This window comes from Artemia sp. Qi Xiang Cuo, chromosome 11 (assembly GCF_049724085.1).
Source record: "Artemia sp. Qi Xiang Cuo chromosome 11, ASM4972408v1, whole genome shotgun sequence".
Taxonomy (NCBI): domain Eukaryota; kingdom Metazoa; phylum Arthropoda; class Branchiopoda; order Anostraca; family Artemiidae; genus Artemia; species Artemia sp. Qi Xiang Cuo.
In genome coordinates, this window is record NC_142804.1 from 17,376,272 (window position 1) to 17,395,016 (window position 18,745).

Genomic DNA, 18,745 nt, shown 5'->3' on the forward strand with positions numbered 1-18,745 from the left:
ATTCCTACACCAAATTTTCCTAGGCTAGGATAACCATCTATCCCTGTTTCTACCGACCTTTGTATCAAAGCCCCTAATTAAAATACCATATTTTTACCGTGGATCCTATCTATTTCTTCCTGTAGCTGTAAGTAAAATTCATTATAGCCACTACTTTCTTCATCAGTCGATTCTACTGGGACATATACTACTATGAGTGATACCCTGCATTTTTAAGTGGTAAATGAGTGGTTATTATTCTATTATTAATACCTTCCCAACTTAAACGAGACTTAGCAGCTTCTTTATTCATCATGAACCCTACTCCCTGCCTATACACCCCATTAATCCTGCCTTAATAAATACATTTTATATTGACTAATTTCATGTTTCCTACCCTCGGGTTATGAATCTCTGAAACTCCTAATAAGTCCAGTTCAAAGTGTGTGAATTCGTCAGTCAAAATATCAATACTGTAATTTTTTTAACGTTGTGGAATTCCAAATTGCAATTTTCACACTATTTAAGTCTTTGAAATTTTTATGGCACAAGGAAAATCAATGGTCCCAGAACCAGTGCAGGACGGGGCTAAAATATTTTCTCAAGACTACAGGAAGCCCTTAAGCCAGCTAAGAACCAGACAGCAAGAAGTCCCTTGGACCTCCAGTATGAATGGAATGTTTGTGAAATCTTGGACCTGTCTTGGTCACAACATGGTTTTCCACACTTCGTGATACTCCTCTATCAACAAGGGTTAAAATCCTGCACAAGCAATCTCAAACCTCCAACTCAATGTTTATTCATGCCTACAAATACTATGCTATTGTGGGATGTACCCCATAATAGATACTATAACTTAGAAGTGTGTTTTAGCCCAAAATATCCCCCCGACAAAAAAAAAGCCAACTCATTTTTCATTAATTTGAAAGTTTGGGTTGCAAAAGTATATGCATTTTACCATTTTTAAAATTTACCTTTTAATTTTCAGTCGGTTTTAAGTTCTACTTTTAAACACACTTACAGCCAGGAGCACCAATTCCTGAAAATTCACGAGGAAACAAACTATGTTTTTCAAACTGTAGGAAGATGGCGGGGTAATTTTGCTTTTATTGGATTTGTTTCAGCGAAAATACCTAAAAGGGTGTTTCTCATTGGTTATTCCAACGAAGATATATTCTTACTAAGAAGGGTCTTTTGAAAATCTACGGAGGGGGGAGGCAATTTCATTTATGAATCAAGATTTTATGTGTAAAGTTCATTCAAAACTTGTATTTTTTGTTTGGTTAGAGTTTTGTTTCATTTTTTGGAGGGGGGGGGGGGTGGGGGTGGATGTTTCAGATATTATTTTGTGCCCTAAGATAAACTCTGTTGTTTTTTTTTGTTAAAGTTAATGCAATTGATAGACTCTTGATGGGTGGGTCCAGGGGGTAGTTTTTGGGGAAGTTGTACTAGTAATAGGGGTTAAAATTACCAAGGGGGAAATGAAAACTTTCTTGTTACTCTCCGCCTCTCCATATTAATTCCGTATTAATTCATATTAATTTCCATATTAATTCCATATTATTCATCGTATTATATTAATTCCATATTAATTCCATATTCCATATTTAATTCCATATTTCATTTATTCCATATTAATTCCATATTTTCATTAATTCCATATTAATTCCATCGTATTAATTCCATATTAATTCATATTAATTCCTGCCCTGAGAGCCTTGACTTTATATTACTGAAAAGGATAGAGGTATACAAATACTTTAGGTGTGATTCAACTTGAAGAAAAATCCCCATCAACAATTTGCCTCTCAGAAATGTTCCTACATAATGTTTTAGACAGCATAGCCCCGAAAAATATGAGATTTAATTACATGCCATAAAAGTTAAAATTTTTAATTAAGACAGTGAACATACTGTTCACTTAACTGTCTCATTAAAAGTGTCTCTTAATTAGTACTTGTTATTATGTATTTCTTTACTTACGCTTTCGCTTATTTAAATATATAAATATTACGTAATTGAACTCAAACAATATAAACAAAAGATAGGAAGAGCAGTTATTGACAATATATATATAGGGAGATCAATTTGATAAGGGAGATAGGGAGAGCAATTCAATCTAGTATGTGTTTTTTTTTAAATCTCTTCCAATATCATTAAAATTGACAATCTGAGGACAGCTGAAGGTTATTCAGCTGAGGGTCCTAGACATGAAAAGAAAGCTTTCTAATCGAAACGTAGCCTTAACTTCTTGTCCCTTTTCCACCTCTATGCCATGAATGTAATATTTTATGCTATATAGAAAAAGCTTGTCGCATTTGGAGATGCATTGTTACCCCCCCCCCCCTCCTAGCACCAATAACATAGGCTTAGGCCAAAAATATTCCGGGGAATTAAGAGAGATTAGATATTAGTTTTTACTTCATACTCCCCTTCCTTAAAACTTAATTATTGCCTAATTAATTAAGAGGTAATAAAATCGGGAAGGAGTACACCCGGTAAAATGAGGGGGTACAAAACAAAGAAGGAAGATATAATATATGAAAAAACAAGACGAACTCACCTCTCAGATGCTGTGCAAAATGAAGGGGAATTGAGGGTCAGAGATAATACACATATGGAACGAGTGGATTCAGAAAATGAATTAGGAATATATAATGTCAGATGAGATCAGAGATGTCTGAGTAGAAGGAGTAGTAGAAATTGAATTTTCAGTAGTGGCTCACGAACAAATACTTAGGTGGATATGACACACCATATATTAAATTTCATGAAGGAAGAAAGAATAGCTAGAAAAAAAGTGGAGAATGATAAAATAGAGAGAGAAAGAGAGAGATCACCAAGAGTTTATAAGAACCATGGAGGCCGAATAGAAGCCCGCTGGGGAATTCCAGAAAGTGAGATTTTATCACAACTAACTTCTAGGCTATCGAATAGTCATAATTACGTATTTGTCTAAGAATCAATCGCGAGAAAATGAAAATTACCAGGCATCAAAAAGGAAAAATATGCAACTTCGTTAACAAGGCGGGAGGGTGGACCGGCCCATAAAACAAATTGGGAGACTGAGCCACCCTGTCGAAGAAACGAAATGCTTGATACTTCAGTTCGAAATGTTGATCATCCGGAAAAAGGGGATGCGGAAGTGGCTTGGCCACATAATATTGAAAGTAAAACGTAACAAATTGATTTTTTGGAATTTTTTCAGAAAACAGAAAACTTCAGAACACTTATACCGAATATGAGACGCTAACAAGTACATGCAAAAATAAAGCACTGATTTTACCAAAGAAAATTGAGACGAAATTTATTGTACGTGCTTTTCCTCTTAAAGTTCGAGAAGTTTTATTACAATATGAAAAATCAAATATCGGAATTCAATTCCCATTTAATGACAAATTATTCGTTTCTGCGGTAAAAGTAAAGAAAACAAGAGGAGAAAAAAAAAATGCAAAGCGAAACTACAATTTAAGAATTTGATTTTCATTTAGCGACGATTTATTTAATGCTACTACAAAAGAAAAGAAAACTAAAAGGGAGAAAAGAAATATTAAACGGAACTACAATGAAAGAAAGGCAGTCAAAGATTATGGACACTGGAATCAATTCAAATTTAATCATGATTTATTTTACACGATTGAAAAAGTTGAGAAAAGTAAAAAAGAAATCTAGAAAAGAGACAAAATTTGCGGATTCAGCCTGCAGTGGCGAAAAATAAAAAATTAGATAGGCTGTTTCTAGCAAAAATGAGTATTAAGGGGGACAAAGAGGTCTAGGACCCACTGGTAAAATTACAACATTATAATAAAACGAAAAACCTTAAGAGGGAGAAAAAGACTCATGACCGATTGAGAGAAACTACAGATAATGATGAAATAGAATCGACTTGTCAACAACGGGTTTCGGAAAGATTGGGAGTTACTGAATTTTGGGTTGGATTGAAGAAATCTGGGAAGGAATCTGAGACTGGTTTTATTTACTCGAAAGAGATATTGATCCTTTATGAGGAGGAGGAACCCCTTGGGGAAGATCCCCTGCGGTGTGTCGAGAAAGATAACCCTTTTCCACAATGCACAACTGGCGGACAAGTTGTGGTCCCTTTACTGAGGCCTTGCCTTTCCAGTCTTCAATTTCATCTTCAGTCCGGATCGACGAGCATTATTCATTCGATTAGTTTAGGGGATGGAATCCAGAAAAAGGCGATTCAAAGTTCACTCAGCTTTATACTTCATTTCTGGGAACCCCTTTGGTTTTCAGAGGCTTGTGTATTTTTGGCCTTAGATTATTTCAAATTATGCCAAGGGTCAACCTGCATTTTAATTGAGATATGGTGTTGTTTCCAACGATGGAAATTAAGAGGCTAGTGTAGCCAATTTTATATGATAGCTGGCACCATCGAATGTGCCAGAACTTTATTCTATGCTTCTCCTAAGTGTAAATTTCATGAGAACGAAAATTTTTATTTAATCATGCTGTGTAAGGTTAAGTTCCGCAAATCACGTAGATTCTTCTTTCTTTAATATCCCAAGCTTGATAAAGACAACTGTACGGACAATAGCTTTGATTGGTTGGACAGAGATACAGAACGGCAATGGAACAAAGCCAAGGGATGTTGTAGTCTTGAATCCCTAAGCCAACAGGTAGCTGCAGTGGAGAGGTACAAAAGAGGAAAGAAGAGAAGTTAAGTTTGGCAATTTTGAAGTTGGTGTTATTTACTTTATGTTTTTTTTATGCCTATGGCGTGGTGGTGGTAATGTTTCTTAGGAGGGAGGTGTTGGGACATTTGGCCCCTTTTATTTCAGAAAAATGCCCTTTTTATAAATTTAACTTCATTTATCTTCAATTTCAATATCTAAACCCTGGGATAGGCTTTTATTATGAGATGTCTGAAGGAATCCACTAATTAGCTAATGTCTGAAAAAGCCAGGGGGAGCAAGGACTCATAAGGCTTAAATTTACAGTCCGCAAAGCTTCAAAGGATACTGGGAGTCTAATTTGATTCAGCCTTTCATTGCCTTTGGTTAGAGTTGCGTGCACGGAGGCGTGTTGAAACGTTTCTTCATTAATTGTAACAGTTTTTATTTCAGTTCAGTTTTTGAGTTCTTGTAAATACGTGAAAGTGAATACAGTAAGAAAGCTTGTCTTTATAATCTTTGACTTTTTAACCTAGGTGGAGTCCGGGAGCCTACAGGAAGGCTGAGATTATATTATTTGTGGAACAAAAAGAATAATATACGCAACGAGGGACAGGAAGGGAATTGGGGAGGTTTAACCTTGGTGACTGGGGCCACATAGTGCGACACTTTTGAATCCCTAAGGAAAGTACTCTTGTCAGAGAACCCTGACGTTTTTTTGTAAACCGCCAGAGGTGACAAGCAGCAATCCCACCAGGTTTCTCTAATAGAACTAGAGGTTTCCCCAATATAAGAGGGAATCGTCTAAGAAGGAAGTGAAGTGTACTAAGATCACATGCTTATTTGAGGATATTTACCCTTCTTTTGAAAATCAGGCAAAAATAAGTTCCTTTGATATGCTAATTGTAAAGCAAAAATTTTTTTTAGAGTTTCTGTTACTATTGGCCCGAATCGTTTCTTTCTTTCAATTTGTTACCACAAGCTGTTTGATTTGACCTGTTGGATTTACAAAAGGAAATGTTAGCTTTAGCTAGCATATGCTCAGTGTGATTGAAAGGATGTCTAATCTAAGATTTAGATCTAAGAAAAAATCTAGAAACTTTTAGTTAACCGAATGTACGTCTTATAGCGATATACTTTAATAATATACCATCAATATAAATTAGATGAGAAAATATCACCACAAAAACCTAAAACAACTCGGACAACCTTTTAAACAACTAAAACTAGGTTGAAACTACAGTTTAGATTCGACAGGGGTGACTCATAACTTGGTTACCCCTGCAACTCTGGTAACTGGATTTCTCGTAAATCCAAATTAATTCTATGATAAGTTGATAATTAATTTCTATTTTAATTATTAAGTGATTAATTAATTTGAAAATAATTAAGTCTAAATATTAAAATAAATTTAAAATTTGAAGTAACGATTTCATTCAGCCTCATATGGAACCTTGCCTTGAACAGAAGTGATTTGTTTGAAAATATTACCTGCAATTTAATTAAAATCAAATTGAATCCATGTAGTGATGATTGGTTTGTTTCTTGCTTCTCTTTTAGATCCCTAGGTGAAAATTCGCAGATAACATAAATCCCCTCGAGTTGTCACAGAACCAGCGGCCCACTCAATCCTGCTCTGTGAATATATCTGGAAGCTAACCTGAACTTCTTAGTGTTTAGAAGTTTAATACTTGTAAGTTCGCGATTTTGGTTACCACATTCTAAAAATTTATACAAAGAAGAAAAAAAGCAGCAGTTTAATTTTCATTTGGCGTTTTTATTCTTTAAGAAGCTTCGATTAATCGGTTCTTGAGTTCGAGTATTTTTTAGGGTAGATGCTTGCTTCTACATCATATAGCAAGATAGCAAGAATTGACTGGATTTCTCGTAGTTATAGAATTTCCGTCCCACCCGGCCTGCAGTGTCACTTTAACCTGAACCTCTATTTACATTTCAGATTCCTCGATTTACAGAGTATATGGTTGCTTTGGTTAACACCTGCTCAGAATTCATTGAACTGACATCTCAACTGAAACTGCGATTTTGGAGGATGAACAACGACACCGTTGATGAAGTAGCAAAGTTGTTTACGTCAGTAGCTGACGCCTATCAAAAAGTCACGAGTGAATTCTGTGACTATTTATTAGAAGAACCTTTTCAAGATACAAAGATTTACTTTGATGGCATTATGACTAGAGAATGGTTAGCATCGACTGAAACAGTCGAAACTATCTGCGTTACTTTTAAAGACTATTTCAGCGTGAGTATTATTTGTAAATATAGTATACTCTAATATTTGTGTACATAGCATATGGAGAGTTAGCTATCCAAGGATTGCAATGGAGGCCAGCAGGACAAGGTTCAAACATCCTAGAAATATAAGTTGTGCATTTTAACTTACAGCAACTTGATATCTATGTTATCAAAAACCCGATTTATTTTGGGCCACTAGTTGTCACTTTTATTCTTAGATTCTTGAGAAAAAAAATTGTATCCTACTTTTTAGTCTATTTATAAAACAAGTTTTTTTTTATGTTGCATATTTATCATTTCAGGCTTTTTAGCCTTCTCTGAAACTAAGAAAGTCGTTAGTCTTCCTTAAGAACAAAATTATTATTTATACTGATAATGGTCGAAAGCAGTTGAATATTCGGAAGTGGTCGAAAAGTGGCTCACAAATTTAAGAAATATATGTGACAAACAAAGAAAAAAAAATTTAATAATGTGGTAACTCAAACAGTTTTTATTCTTTTTATAAAAGTTTCCTAAAAATGAATCAACAAAACTTTTAAAAATATACATCTGTCAAACTGAAAACAACATAGTGAGCCTTTAAGCATGTAGTTCGTTTTCGCTTGTGGAATAATTCAAAAAATATGTATTTTTTCTTCAAAAATTATTGTTTAATGTGCTTTACAATGGCGAGAAAAGTAGAGAAAGAAGAAACTTTTAGTTTAGGAAATGGAAGTTTTTTGTTTTGTTTCTTTTTTGTATTTTCTTCTTTTTTGTTGTTTCAGTTTTTTAATTTGGCATAATTGAAAGCCTGTCAGGTTTCAATGTGTTTGGTCTGATTTTTTTTTAGTATTTCAATACTTTGTTTAAAGTGCAAAATTTGATAAATGATATTTTTATTTAGTCCAAATTAGCACGAATGTGACACTAATTATTACCATTGCATTTGTTAGGTTTTTTTTTTAAAAGTAACACAGTGCGGCTTTGGGTTTACATTTTGATTTCATTTGTTCATAATTAAATAATATGAGCATGTTTTTTATTAAAAATATTATTGCTCAATTTGATTTAAAAGGGCGAAAATTAGAGAAAGAATAAACTTTGATGTAAGAAATTGAAATTTCTCCTATTATTGGTTCTTTTTTTTGTGTTTATCGTTTTCTCTAGTTTTGCTTAAATTTTTCTAATTGTTCTGTACTGTTAAAAGTTCAGAATTTATTAATAGATAATTTTAGTTAGTCCAAATTAGCACGAATGTGAAACGTATTATCAACATTGTATTTGTTACGTCTAGTTTCAAAAAACTATTTTCATTGCCTGGCTTTAAAAAAATAACGGTGTCAAGACTATGTGAAAAACTGCTCATTCTAGTCCCCCCACCTTTTCATTTTTTTTTTCTAATCATGGTTCCATCCTTAGATTTTTGGTTAATGTCGGAAATTTATGCTATTTATATAGGGGAAAGGGATAAACTTTTAAGATGATCTATACTCTCTATCGGTTCCCTACCTATGATTGTCCCTTTCTTATTAAAGTTATAGCTACTAGTAGAACGCCATATTTTCAGAAGTTTTGAGGGGGGGGGGGGGTACCGTTTGGTGGTTCTTGGATGACGCAATCCTTGGATCAATTTAAAATTAGATGGCAATGTTGTTAAATAGTGACTTTCAAAACCCCTCTCACAATGTCACAATTTGTGCGTGTGAAGCTCACAATGATGTGTAGGCCAAAAGTGATTTCAAGTCAAAACATGTTCTTAGTTTTTGGTAGCTTCTATACCTAGTGTGTTTTGTTTTTTTAATTATTAATTTTTTTTAATATAATATTATTTAAAAAAAAGTAAATAAATCGGAATAAAACAGTTTTAAATGCTTTTCTTCACTTTTTATTGAGCTTTGACCTTTCTTATATTATATCTTGTTCCTTTTTAGGATTATGGAATGCTCCGGCCCGAAAATTTAAAATTTGTTGCCGAAGAGGCTCAACTAGGAGTTGCCAAACGCTACATCACTGCTGTACTTCAGCAAAAACTATCACTTCGTGCCGCCGAAGAACGGAAACAAGTTGGCGAAAAAATTCGTGAAGAAAAGAAACAACTATTAATACTATTCCGTCATATTTCTTTAGATACTGACGAATCTAAATTGAGTCCAATTGACGAATTAGCTGACGTCATTAGTGCAGATGATGTTGATTTTCTATCTTTGCCCCTTAGAACTCTGGCTCGGAAGTATAGGGATTTGGCAGAAGATCATTTGATCTGTTTAATGTCTATTCGAGGTGACTTGGGAAAGTTGGAAGTTCGCCAAAAAGCAAAAGAGGTCTTAGAAGATGCGGGACAAGTGGAGAAGATGAATGTAGATAGAAGTATTTTCTCGTATATTCATGTTACTGCCTCAATTTTTTCATAGTTTGGAAGTCTTGTGCTCTTGCTGTTATTGGTGCCAAGGCCGTACCCTGGGGAGGGGGGGGGAATGTAAATGTTTTTTGACTCGTGAAATCGTAAAAAAAATGGATATAATCAAATTTTGTATGCGTTTTTTCAGTTTTTTTTTGTGTAACCCTCTCCCCCTCCCCGAAATTTTTTTTCAGTAAAACCCCCTCCGAAAAAAAACCTTGGTACGGCCTTGATTGGTGCTAAGGATTTTCAAAAGGGGAGGAGGAAGACACCGAACTGATTAGAAGGACACCAACCGGAAGAAAGAAAAAAAGTTTAAAGGCAGAAATTCATACGTTGTCGTGAAAAAAAAATTGTGGTTCTTTTTAAAACTGCATTCTTCTTTACTTTTTTTATATTATCATTTTTATTTAATTCACTCTCAACCACTGTGCTGCTAATTTTATTGTTCTAGATGTCAGTTTCTCATTTTTTCTCTTTTATAATATATATGTTATATATAATAATAATAATAATAAAGCTCGGTTCATTAGGCTCGGTTCCCATTAAAGCTTCGGTCCCATTAGGTCCATTAGGCTCGGTCAGCAACCGGCATTAGGCTCGGTTGCTGCTGAATTATGTAAATAATAGAAGACAAGTGACAGCAACAATTACGTACATACAAGCCTATCGCGCCACGACTCCTGGGTATTTTGAAAACCTCTTCTAGTGAACTAATTGCGGTTGAAGGTTTTATAAACAATGTTTTAGAGGCACTGAAGTTATGATTCCAATGTGTTCAGGGCTACTGTCTTAATTTGTTCAATTTATACGTATGTGTATATATATATATTTTTCTCTTTCTTTTTTTGGCCATATGACCACTGGTTTTTAAATACACGTATATACGTATATATATATATATATATATATATATATATATATATATATATATATATATATATATATATATATATATATATATATATATATATATATATATATATATATTCATTGAAATTGAATCCGTTACTACAGGGTGACTCGAACTACGATCCCGTCTCCTGATGAGGGTCCCTTAGCCACTGCACTGTAGCAACTATCTGTTAACAATGTTTCATCATGTTTGGCGTTAACATTGTGATTGCAGTCACTTTCCTTGTTTTTCAAGGCAATGTATTCTCCCTCCTTGTTTTTCAAGTCAAGGCGCTGAAAGTTTACTTTACAGGGAGGTTTCGGCCAAGGAGGTTCCAATGGTGTACTCTGTGTTTGGATATGACGCCATTTTAAGTGTGGGACTATTTGTTTTGTTATTATTGGACGTGTTCGTATTTCGCTTCAACCACGAAACATTAAATTATACACAATGGCCCACCCCCGTGTATTGAAAGTATGTTCAATGACACAGCCCCCACATACACAATGACCCGCTACTCCATCTCCATAATGGCTGTTGTACAATATTTGAAAATATCTTCAAAATGCTTGTTTAAAATTGCGGCTCCTATGAGTTGTAATTCGCTCATTACTAAGTTGTAGCTATAGCTGCAACAATGATACCTATGATAATCAAATTCATAAGTCTCTTGTTCAAAACCTGACCGCGTCAACTGTTTGATTCTTTTTTTCTTCTTTAAAAAAATACCAAACACGTTTTTTTTTCAAAATTACCAATTGCTAAGATTTCTCATAAAAAAAAATCGCATAAAAAAAATATCACTTCAGGAGGCCGCTGGCAACAGCAGATGACGAATAAACTATCTTCTGGATAAAATTTACTCCCCTTTTGAGAAGGAGGAAATTCGATAAAGAGCCTTCATTGAACTTGATCTGTTACTACAGAGTGACTCGAACTACGATCCTCTCTCTCCTGAGGTGAGTCCCTTAGCCGCTGCACTGTGGAAACTATCAGTTAACAATGTTTCATCATGTTTGACGTTAATGTTGTGATTGCAGCCAGTTTCCTTGTTTTTCAAGGCAATGGATTCTCCTTCCTTGTTTTTTAAGTCAAGGCGCTGAAAGTTTACTTTATAGTGGGGTTTCGGCCAAGCAGGTTCCAATGGTGTACTCTGTGTTTCGATATGACGCCATTTTAAGTGTTGGACTATTTGTTTTGTTACTATGGGTCGTGTTCGTATTTCGCTTCAACCACGAAACATTAAATTATACACAATGGCCCACCCCCGTGCATTGAAAGTATGTTCAATGACGCAGCCCCCACATACACAATGGCCTGCCGCTCCACCTTCATAATTGCTGTTGTACAATTATACGTCGCTGAACATACTTTCATGGAAAATCAAGTGAATCAACTTAGTTAAATCAAGCATTAAAATAAACGTCCAAATTGATTATCTTGTTTGGACTTTGTGACTTTTCAGGTACGAATTCGCCACCATGTAGCATTACTTGCTCTGCAGCTGAGAAGCTCAATATATAGCTTTGTGATACTTTTAAATGAATTGACTATTTCAGAATGTTCAATTGATAGCTACTTGAACCTCTTTAGGGCAAAACCGTAGTTTGGTGCCACAAAATTCCAGAAAACTGCTTTTCAATGACACAATATTTCTAGTGACTTAAAAAGTTAAATTTTCATTCAAGCGAGCCATATTCCGTTCTTCTAGGACCATCAGTTCGATACGATTACCCCTGAAAAAAATTCACAAAAAGCTTCTAATATGCTGAATCTAATGGAGTAATTTTTATTAAGATCAAAAGCTTGTTTGAGGATATTTATCCTTCTTTTGAAAATCAGGCCAAAATAAATTTCTTTGATATGCTAATTGTAAAGCAAAAATTTTTATTAGAGTTTCCGTTACTATTGGCCCGAATCGCTTCTTTCTTTCGTTGTTTACCACAAGCTGTTTGATTTCAGCTTTGGATTTACAAAGCACATGTTAGCTTTAGGTAGCATATCCTCAGTGTGTAAGACTAAATCCAAATTAATTTTATGATAATTTGATAATTAATTATCTATTTTAATTATTAACTGATTAATTAATTTGAAAATAACTAATTTTAAATATTAAAATAAATATAAAACTTGAAGTAACTGTTTAATTCAACCTCATTTGGAACCTCGCCTTAAACTGAAGTGATTTGTTTGAAAATATTATCAGTAATTTAATTAAAATCGAAATTGAATTCATGTATTGATGATTGGTTTGTCTCTAAAAATTCGCAGATATCATAAATCCCCTTGAGTTGTGAACCAGCGGCCTACTCAATCCTGCTCTGTCAATATAACTGGAAGCTAACCTGAACTTCTTAGTGTTTAGAAGTTCAATACTTGGAAGTCCACGATTTTGGTTACCACATGCTATAAATTTATGCAAAGTAGAAAAAACAAAAAGCAGCAGTTTAATTTTCGTTTGGCGTTTTTATTCTTTAAGAAGCTTCGATTAATCGGTCCTTGAGTTCGATTATTTTTTAGGGTAGATGCTTGCTTCTACATCATATAGCAAGATAGCACAATTGACTGGATTTCTCGTACTTATAGAATTTCACGAGTATTGAATTGTCAGGAGTGAATTCTATGACTATTTATTAGAAGAACCTTTTCAAGATAGTATATGGAGAGTTAGCTATCCAAGGCTTGCAATGAAGGCCTGCAGGACAAGGTTCAAACATCCTAGATTTATAAGTTGTTCATTTTAACTTACAGCAACTTGATATCTATGTTATCATAAACCCGATTTATTTTGGGCCACTCATTGTCACTTTTATTCTTAGATTCTTGAAAAAAAAATTATATCCTACTTTTTAGTCTATTTAGAAAACGAGTTTTTTTATATGTTCCATATTTATTATTTCAGGCTTTTTTACTTTCTCTGAAACTAAGAAAGTCGTTTGTCTTCTCTAGGAACAAATTATTATTTATACTGATAATGGTCGAGAGCAGTTGAATATTCGGAAGTCGTCGAAAATTGGCTCACAAATTTAAGAAATATATGTGACAAACAAAGAAGTAAACAAAAAATATTTTAATAGTGTGGTAACTCAAAAAGTTTTATTCTTTTTATAAAAGTTTCAGAAAAAAGAATCAACGAAACTTTTAAAAATAAACAGTAACGAAACTGAAAAATGGCATAGTGAGCCTTTAAGCATGTAGTTCGTTTTCGCTTGTGGAATAATTCAAAAAATATGTACGTGTTTTTTCTTCAAACATTATTGTTTAATGTGCTTTAAAATGGCGAAAAAAGTAGAGAAATAAGAAACTTTTAGTTTAGGAAATTGAAGTTTTTGTTTTGGTTCTCTTTTGTATTTTCTTCTTTTTTGTTGTTTCAGTTTTTTAATTTGGCATCATTGAAAGCCTGTCAGGTTTCAATGTGTTTGGTCTGATTTTTTTTTTGTATTTCAATACTTCGTTTAAAGTTCAAAATTTAATAAATTATGTTTTTATTTAGTCCAAATTAGCACGAATGTGACACTAATTATTACCATTGCATTTGTTACGTTTTTTTAAAGTAACACAGTGCGGCTTTGGGTTTACATTTTGATTTCATTTGTTCATAATTAAATAATATGAGCATGTTTTTTATTAAAAATATTATTGCTAAATTTGATTTAAAATGGTGAAAAAAGTAGAGAAAGAATAAACTGATGTAAAAAATTGAAATTTCTCCTATTATTGGTTCTTTTTTTCTTCTTTTTTTTTTGGTGTTAATTGTTTTCTCTAGTTTTGTCTAATTTTTTTAATTGTTCTGTACTGTTAAAAGTTCAGAATTTATTAATAGATAATTTTATTTTGTCCAAATTAGCACGAATGTGAAACGTATTGTCAACATTGTATTTGTTTCTCTAGTTTCAAAAACTGTCTTCATTGCCTGGCTTTAAAAAATAACGTTGTCAAGACTGTGTCAAAAACTGCTCATTCTAGTCCCCCCTTTTTCATTTTTTTCTAATCATGGTTCCATCCTTAGATTTTTGGTTAATGTCGGAATGCTATTTATATAGTGGAAAGGGATAGACTTTTAAGATGATTGTTGGGGTTCGACCCCTTGTTTCTTTTCTTTTCAGATATGACCTATTTTCTTTTCTGTAATTATATTTGCCTACAAGATAATTTTTAATCAGAAGTTGAACTCTTTTTGCTAAGCTAGATTCTTTCGCAATAAGAAAGCTTTGAACTTAAATTCTATTTTGGTCTTCTGGGTCTGGGCCATTGAAAGACAAAATTACGCAAAAGTAGAATGGATGTAGATGTTTATTTAGAAGTTTGCCCAGGGCCAAGCGAAGGTCCAACCCTATACCATGTTTTTTATAGCGAATCATTGTTTTATTAGTTATTTTACATAGAGACCCCATTTGGGAGAATCTGTTCTTTTACAGTTGATATATGTGTTTTTTCAATTGTCAATTTGAAAGATTACAAGTAACCTTTTTCCACAGCTGTGTAGACTATTTTTGCAGGAACCCAGACAGGGTAGGAAAAGATATACAAGATACCGTCATTATTATATCGACAGGGGGGTCCGTTTACCTTCCGAGGAGATAACTAGAGATTTTTAGAAGTGACCCGGGTTGGGTGCACCCTTGGCCTTAGAGTTTGGCCATCTGACCGTTCGATCATGTTATCATACCCTTGGCCAGGGTATATTGTAAATTGGGTACTAACATACCCTATATTTACAGAACCGTTGTGGTAAGTGCTGGCATCTCATTATAATATTTGGCGCCATCAGGGAATTTCTCCTCCAGTAAGTGGTGTAGCACCATTTTGCACCAATAAGTGGTGAAACCCGTACCTTACCACCCGAATACTGATGGCAGTCGTGGCTTACAACACAAATACTGGTGGCGGCAAGAAAGGTCCTATCGGTAAACCTGATAGTAAAAGATTTCCGTGTTTTCGAAGAGACAATTTAATTTAGCCTATAAAGTAGCCTTTTGTGATTAAATATAAAGAAAAAGAAAAATAGAAATTAATTAAAAATAGTAGGAAGATCTAAATGGGCTGTGCCTAGTTAGACAATAATAAGAACAATTTATAGCTACTTGATCCTCTTTAGGGCAAAACCGTAGTTTAGTGCCACAAAATTCCAGAAAACTACTTTTCAATGACACAATATTTCTAGTGACTTAAAAAGGTTAAGTTTTCATTCAAGCGAGCCATATTTCGTTCTTCTAGAACCATCAGTTCGATACGATTACCCCTGAAAAAAAAACTCACAAAAAGCTTCTAATATGCTGAATCTAATGGAGTAATTTTTATTAAGATTATCAGCTTAATTTCAAGATATTTACCCTTCTTTTGAAAATCAGGCAAAAATAAATTCCTTTGACATGCTAATTGTAAAGCAAAAATTTTTTTGAGGTTTCGTTACTATTGGCCCAAATTACATCTTTCTTTCAATTAATTAAAAAAAAACTTTCCGTAAAATAAGTTTTTCAAAGGAAAGTAAAGGCCATTTTAAACTTAAGCTCAGCAGATACAAATACCTTTTAAAATTCAAACTCAAAATGACCAGAAATTACTGTTACAGAATAAATGAAACCCAAAACGAACAGAAATTAAATAAACAATCATAGCAATAACATACAACAAGTAATAATATAAATGATTAAATAGATCTTAAAGCGACTAGTGCTTAGATTGAATATGAAAATCAAGCTTAAAACGATAAAACAAATTTCCCTATTGAAGTATAAATGAAACTCAAAACGAGTATGAATGAAACAAACAACCAATGCCATCAAACATGCAATGGATATAGCTATAAATTAATAAATAAATCTTAAAACAAGTGAAATTAAAACTGAGTATGTAATTAAAGCTTGAAATAAACTAAAATCACTACAAACAAGAGTTTGGGTATGACCTCCTTCTCTTACTGTAAAAGTCTAAAACATACTGAGTCATTGGCGCTTTGCTGAAAACTATTTTATGATAAATATTTTCTTTTGTACTTAATGTTGAAAATAAACATTAAAATTATAGTAACATTTTAACTGATGAGCTTTCAACAATTAATATCATTACACATCAAATACTTAGTTTAATTTATTAGCTCTTTTTAAAGTTGTTAAAGACGAATATAGTTTCACTAGAAACAAGTGTTTGGATACTGCCTCCTTTCCTAACTGTAAATAAAAACCAAAAGCCTACTGCGTCATTGGCACTTAACTGAAAACGAATTATATTACAAATATTTTCTTTTCCAGTTCTTACAGCATTGAAAATAAAAATACAATTATAGTGAAATAAATTCTTGAACTGATTGATCTTTCAACAACTAATATTAATATACATCAATTATTCAATTTGATGCTGTTTATACTTTCCAAGACTGTTAAAGACACATATACTTTTCAGTGAAACGCCAATGACGCAGTAGGTTTGATACTTTTACAGGGAGAGAAAGAGGTCATACCCAAACTCTTCTCTGCAGTGATTTTTGTTCGTTTCAAGCTTGACTTGCATATTCAATTTAAGTTTCACTCGTTTTAAGATTTATTTATTGATTAACATCAATATCTATTGTATGTTTGTTTGCATTGATTGTTTATTTAATTTCTGTTCGTTTTAAGTTTCATTTATACTTTAATAGGAAATTTTTTTTCCGTTTTATGCTTGATTTTGATATTCAATCTAAGCTTTAATCACTTTAAGATTTATTTGTTCATTTACATCGTTACTTGTTGAATGTTTTTTCTTATGATTACTTATTTGATTTCTGTCCGTGTCGGGTTTCGTTTATTCTCTAATAGTAATTTATGGTCGTTTTTAGATTGAATTTTAAAAAACATTTGTATCTGCTGAGCTTAAGTTTAAAATGGCCTTTAATTTGCTTTGAAAAACTTTTTTTTTGAAAGTTTTTTTTAATTAATTTTAGTTCGTTTTTGATTGCAAAAATTTCAAGTTTTTAAAAATTACTTATTTCAAAATCAAACTTTAAAAAAAAATCAAATGTTCATCAAAGTATCAAAACTCCTATCAAAGTAACAATATCAAAGTGAAAAAATGGGTTCGTGTCAACCTTGGAGTTTTTATTATCTGATGTTTAAATTATTTTTAACAAAATTACTGTCTCAAAATTTTTATCGGATAGGTTTTGGGAAAAAGGGTGTGTGGGGACTAATTAAGATTCAGTCTCTTTTGACTCTTTGAAAGTGAACTAGAACTTTCTATTTTCAATCAAATGAGCCCTCTCTGAAGTTTATACGAGTATCCCTTCTATAAGAACCATATATATCCCAAGAGTATAACTTACAACGCCTGTCCCTGGGCCCTGGGGGCTGTGTCGACCCTGGAGTTTTAAGATGTGATGGTTGAACTATTTTTAAGAAAATGGTCACCTCAAATTGTTAGCGGATGGGCTTATTCATCCGTCTGAAACGAAATAAGGCTTGGCGTGAATGTTTTTCATTGACTAGTTATTCAATATTTTCTAAACGGATTGCCACAGGTCAATGCTCTACATCTGTATTGATTCATAGATTTTAAATAACCTTTTTTTCAAATGATTAATTAGTTATGAAACGAATTATATTATACAATTTATGTTTGTACAACATGTGTCGACTCCGGGGTTTTGTTATCTGACCCTTGATTTTTTTTAACAAAATGACTACCTCAAAATTTTTATCTGATGTATTTGGGGAAAAGGGCGCGAGGGAGGGGCTAGTTGCCCTTTCATTTTTTGCTCTTTTTTTCATTTTTTTTATCATTTTTGCTCTTAAAAACCGAACTAGAACTTCCAATTTCCAATCAAATGAGCCCTCTCATAAGTTTATACGAGAATTCCTTCCAAATCAGCTATATATGCCCCCTGGGTATAACTTATGATTAATTAGTATATATAATTATTATAACTAATGATTAATTAGTTATAAAGCGATTTGTATTACAAATATTATGTTTGTACAACATGTGTCGACCCCGGAGTTTTCGTTATCTGACCTTTGAACTTTTTTTTAACAAAATGGATACCTCAAAATTTTTATCTGATGCATTTAGGGTGTGGCGGGGGGGGGCTAGTTGCCCTCCGATCTCTTTTGACTCTTAAAATGTGAACAAGAACTTTCAATTTCCAATCAAATTATCCCTCTCCGAAGTTTATACGAGCATCCCTTCCATAAGAACTATATATGCTCCTAGAGCATTACTCATAACGCCTGCCTCCGGGCCCGGGGGGGGGGTGTCGACACAGGAATTTTTCATATCTGACCTTTGAACTATTTTTAATGAAATGGCTATTACAAAAAATTTATCGGATGGGCTTGGGGAAAAAAGGGTGTGTGTGGGGGGGGGGGGGAGGGGCTAGTTGCCCTCGGGTATATTTTGACTCTTAAAAATTGAACTAGAACTTTCATATTCCAATCAAATGAGCCCTCTCTGAAGTTTATATGAGCATCCCTTTCATAAGAACCATATACGCTCCCAGGACAATACTTACAACGCCTATCCCCCGGGCCCTAGGGGGAGTTTTTGTTATCTAATTTTTGAACAATCTCCAAAAACTGGCTGTCTCAAAATTTGTAGCGGATGGGTTTGCGGAAGAAGGGCGAGGGAGGGGGG

At 33.4% G+C, this 18,745-nt stretch overlaps 1 protein-coding gene across 2 annotated transcripts in view; it reads left to right on the top strand.

Moving 5' to 3' along the window:
- Positions 1 to 9,771, top strand: part of Sec6 (Exocyst complex component Sec6) — a 69,213-nt gene extending 59,442 nt beyond the window's left edge. For both annotated transcript variants that reach the window (XM_089097092.1, XM_089097093.1), the window contains exons 8-9: positions 6,571 to 6,873; positions 8,777 to 9,771. In XM_089097092.1, coding sequence (XP_088953218.1) covers positions 6,571 to 6,873; positions 8,777 to 9,256 — 783 coding nt within the window. In that variant the 3' untranslated portion in view covers positions 9,257 to 9,771. The remainder of the gene's footprint in view (positions 1 to 6,570; positions 6,874 to 8,776) is intronic.
- Positions 9,772 to 18,745: the final 8,974 nt, after the last annotated feature.